General features: G+C 38.6%; 1 protein-coding gene across 3 annotated transcripts in view; it reads right to left on the reverse strand.

Moving 5' to 3' along the window:
• TMEM65 (transmembrane protein 65) overlaps positions 1–4,941 on the reverse strand; it is a 77,396-nt gene that overhangs the window by 16,396 nt on the left and 56,059 nt on the right. For all 3 annotated transcript variants that reach the window (XM_019528129.1, XM_019528131.1, XM_019528130.1), the window contains one exon: positions 3,606–3,648. In XM_019528129.1, coding sequence (XP_019383674.1) covers positions 3,606–3,648 — 43 coding nt within the window. The remainder of the gene's footprint in view (positions 1–3,605; positions 3,649–4,941) is intronic.

Consider the following 4,941-nt stretch of genomic DNA (forward strand, 5'->3'; position numbering starts at 1 on the left):
ATGGTTCAGTACAGTTTGGAGTACATTTGTAGAAAGCCAGGATAATTGGTTCATAGAAGCTAAGTGGTACCATACATGTAAAAAAAAAACAAAACAAAAAACCAACCGGGGGATTTCACACAAGACATATTTGGCCTAGGTATTACTGCAAGATTTTATTAAAGAAAATATTTCAATCCATAAGCCTTTTTAGTACTACAGGAAGTGCAATAAAATCATGCAAGTTTCCCTTTCAGCAATTATTCACAAAGTGTTCTTTTTACATTTGTTTTAATCTGTTACACTTGCTTTAATAAAGTTGCTGAGGCAGAAAGAAAATCGCCATTCAAATGACCTTTTCCACACAGGGGGAAAAAAAAGCAGAAATGTCACACAGATACCCAACTTATCAGCAATAAATTACTCAGGTCTGCAGTGTAAAGAGTAGTCATCCAAAGAGTAGAGAAACATATGACAGTTTTTTTAAACTCTAACAATACCACTGTAAAACAGCTACATGGCATTTAAAAGTATTCAGCATATTTGCTATGATACTTACATTAAACAAGATAGTGGCTCTCAACTTTTTTAGACCCAGGGCACCCCTTCATAATTTTACTGAATTTAGCAGCACCCTATTCAAATATGGGTATCATTAGTTTTTTGATTATGGAAAGAACAGAGTAATTCTTGTTTCACAAAATGTGCCCATACACGTGCTCTGATGCACTCTAATTAGAACCCCTAGGAGCAGACTCGATTAACTGAGTCTGCTCTGCATTATCAGAGCGCTCTAGCATTGCTGCAGCGTCACATGTACAAGGCCCTATGGGTTTAAAAATGGCTACTGGGATGCTTTAACTAGTTTGTCAAATGAGGTTTTAGTTAGTGTCCTGCAGCCATTTTTAAACATGCAAAGGCTTAATACATGTGACGCTGTGGCATTTTAATTAGAACAGCTCTCCAGGAACCATTAATTAAAATGCTTCCTCCCCACACTCCCTGAGCACATGTATTCCTCCCCCCGCCCCCTGAGCACATGTATTCCTCCCCCCGCCCCCTGAGCACATGTATAAGCAACCAAAGAATTCAGAAAAACCACAACAGGTCAGAAGGTTTTTGACACTATAGATTCCTATTTGAAATTTTTGGATTTATCATGTTAATCCTGTAAGGGTGTTTGCACACCTACTGGTGGTAATACTGCATGGCACTCTGCAGCAGCCTGAAAAGAATCTCACTGTATCCCAGGTTTCAGAGCACTGGGCTAAGAATCACTGAACTAAGGGTATGGAAAAATGTACATTTGTAATGGCTTCAAAAGATGAAAGGGAACTTCTTCTCTAGAACATGCAGCAGCTATTATGCTTTAACTGCTAAATATGCATGAGATGGTGGTGATACAAATCAGCTGTAAGTCACCCCAATTCTGACCCTGGACAAAGCAGGATTAAAACGTACATGTGGTCCTGCCATACATGTGTCTACAGGCTCATCCACACACAATAGTTACAGCATAAGAGCTACTGTGCCCTCCAGAGGAGCAGTTCCCCCCCTTTTTGAAGCTGGTCCAAGTGTACTTTTACCCATCGCAGCAAGGGCAAACAAGTTCTTTTTTTTTTTTTTTAACTTAGAGGGAGTTTCAGAGGAAACTCACAGCAGACATTAGTTTATTTTTTTGCCTGACAAATAGAACTCCAAACTGTCACTAAAATATCAGGTTTTGGGTGACACTCAAGAAGGACATGAGCATTTAGCTGTCTGTAGTGTCAATTTTAGAACTGCATTTGCTGACTGTATCTAAATAAAGAAAATTAAATTTAAAATAGTTACTGGTTTACAGACAACTTTTTGGGTTTTTCAGTTTTTCATGAAACTCTTGGGCACTTATACACATGCTCCAGGAGTTGGGGGGGGAGGGGGGAGGGACACAGGGGACAGGACACACCTGCTTTAATTAGAGTGGGTCTGAGAGCCACTCTAATTAAAGGGCCCAGAGCATCATATGCATCAGCATCCTCACGCTGAAAAATGGTGGCGGGGGTGCTTTAAAGTTTGAATGAGTTTTAGTTAAATCATCCCGGCCGCCAGTTTTCAGGACAAGAACACTGATACACGTGATGGTGGAGTCTGTTGGAGTGCAGTAATTACCATGCTCCAGCAGACTCAATTAATCAAGTCTGCTCTGATATGCTGTACTTACACTCTCTGCACGTGTATAGGTGCTCCTTGATTCTAGCATGTATGGCAGATTCCTAGTAAGAGCCCGTTTGCTTGATACAAAGTTTTTGCAATAGTCTGAAAGATGCCAAGGACTTAGTAGCTTGATGGAGCGACAGCAGTGCTAATGCTTTCAAAAAAGATTACAAGCATTGTTTGTACTCCTATTTAACCAAAAGACTAGTCTCTCCCTGTGCTTGAGCAGAGATTGTTTGTTGCTACATAATGACAAAATAAATGTTCTGGAAGGACTTGGCACAGTCTAGTTATGAAGCTTCAGGTTGCACCAGTCCACAAGCAATGCCAGGAAAGAGAGAGTACATTTCAAAAGGCACTGGTGACCAGAAGAAACATTCTTGAAGTGCTATTGTTGAAATGCTCCAGGTAATGTGTAGGCAAACTAACAAAGGATGCTACAGAGTCTATTCAACCCTAGATAAAAATCTAATCGAGAGATTGGGAGTGAGCAGTTTATAATGGCTCCCATCGCTGAAATGTTCTTTGAAGATACTGAAATAAAATGCTTACTACTGGCCCTATTCTTTCAGTGCGAGTCACTTGGGTTAAGACAGCAAATGATACTGCCTTCAAACGATCTAAGGTTTAAATGTGATTTTACCAGTGGCAGTCTTCATTGATCACCTCTGCCTGTCATGCACATTTTTAAGAAACTACTCTAATAAAAACTGAAGAGGAAATATGAAAAATTGTATCTTTGGTATTTTAACTATGTTTCTCCAATCTAGATGAGGTTCTCAGCTCCTACTCATTAACAATGCAATTTGAACTTTAATGCAATGACCTTACAGTAAAGTTGTTGGCCGATCCTACTCAGCCTTCACTTAGGAGAGACAGAGAGAGAGAGAGAGAGAGAGAGAGAGGGAGAGAGAAAATATGTGTATACGTACATATATACACACACATATGTTCATGTAATTATAACATTTGCCAGCTGGCAAGCATTTCAGCTTTGCATCAAGAGCACACTCTGAACTGAACAGGTTTCATAAATGCCAATTAATTTGTTACTAAGAGTACAAACCTTACCACCTGCAAAGTTAGTAAATCTAGCTTTTAATAGATCATGTAACTTCTAAATTTAGCTAATTACTGGATACTTTCATAGGTTACTTTATTTTCTACTTGAAAATTTATAAGCAAAGGCCAAAAGACATTTTTTCTTTCCATTTCAAAACCATGAGTAATATTGCATGCAAGAAAACATAATGAAGATTCATTACTCTGGAATTTCATCACTGAGCAAATTAAAGAAAGCATTGTTTTGATCGTTTCTCTTTACAATCGTCTTAAAAGGCATTTCAGTAAGAATAAAAGTCTATAGTGATTTCCAGGGTATACATTTCTGTTTAAATAGAAAATAACCAGAACACAAAAGAAAGACTTACCCCAGTCCAGCTAAATCTGAAACAAGATTTCCCAAAGCAGCAGCTGAAAAATTGAGGGGGGGGAGGAAAAAAAAAAGTTATGATGAAAATTACTACACTTGATCTGAGCCTTCAAGAGGCCGTGATTGCATTAGTAACCAGAATTACATTTCTCTTCTTTCACAAGTGATTTTTTTCAGTAGCATAATTTTGTAACAGTAATTCTAAAAACTTATAAACAAGAGTGGCTGCTGCATTTTCCTGAAGTTATTCAATTTAAAAACAAAATTCATGCAAACCCTAAGAGTTAGCTTTAAAAAATGTCAGACTATTTAACAGTAGTCAAGCATCAGACAACTTTATACATCCAACAGAAGCCAAGGGGAGGCTTCTAATGAGTTAGCATTGATAGGCAAAGGAACTGTTAATTGTGCAAGTGCTCTCCCAGTAGAAGACAGTTCTATTCCTAGGCATTATGAGAACCTATACACATGCCAGACATCCAGTCTGATAGTCTAGCACACATTGGAGCAGACACAATTAACTGTGCTAACTGGAATGCTCCAGTAGTCATGTGTATTCAGCACCTTCATGCTTCAACATGGCAGCAGGGATGCTTTAACGAGCTTTAAATAAAGCACCCCCACCACCATTCAGTGCAGGACACTGAATAGGTGGGACACTGCAGGAGTGTTTATTAGAGCAGCTCTTGGAGTCACTCCAATTAAAGCATCCTCCCCTCCACCTCAGCATGTGTAAAGATTCCCTATTAGTCTGGGAATAAGGGGTTTATGCATGGTTAAAAGAGTGCTTTAAATTATATGCATTTAAAATATACAGTTTAAGATTTGGGGACTAGAAAGCTAGAACTCAGAATCAGGTTAATTTTTTGTCATTAGACTTGTTTTTAATTCAATAAAACATGTAAGGCATAATTAATCAATACAAGAAAAAAATAAAACCAAAACAAAACCTCTTCTTGCCTCAAGTCCTGCATTTATTTACAGGGACACCACAATGAAAGACAGCAAATCTGCTCAGAAACAGAGTTTATTCACTCACATAAGCACATTTTATTTAAGCTGGTAGCAGTTGCTAGACTGCTTCTATGTTAAGAGCATGAACTTTCTAGACAACATGGTACCAACCCTCTTTTTTCATAAACATTTGGGCTGGAAGGGACCCTGAAGGATCATCAAGTCCAGCCCCAAATTTTCATGGTTTAGATAGCAACTGATGCTCCCCAGTATCATACATGCAAATTGTACGCACACTAGAAAGTAGGGGCATGCAAAGTGGGCTATATTTAATTTGGATTCAGCCCAATTCAGGGGACAGCAATTCAATTAGTTGGTTC

Source organism: Gavialis gangeticus, unplaced genomic scaffold (assembly GCF_001723915.1).
Source record: "Gavialis gangeticus isolate Ggan-Ray unplaced genomic scaffold, GavGan_comp1, whole genome shotgun sequence".
Classification (NCBI taxonomy): Eukaryota; Metazoa; Chordata; order Crocodylia; family Gavialidae; genus Gavialis; species Gavialis gangeticus.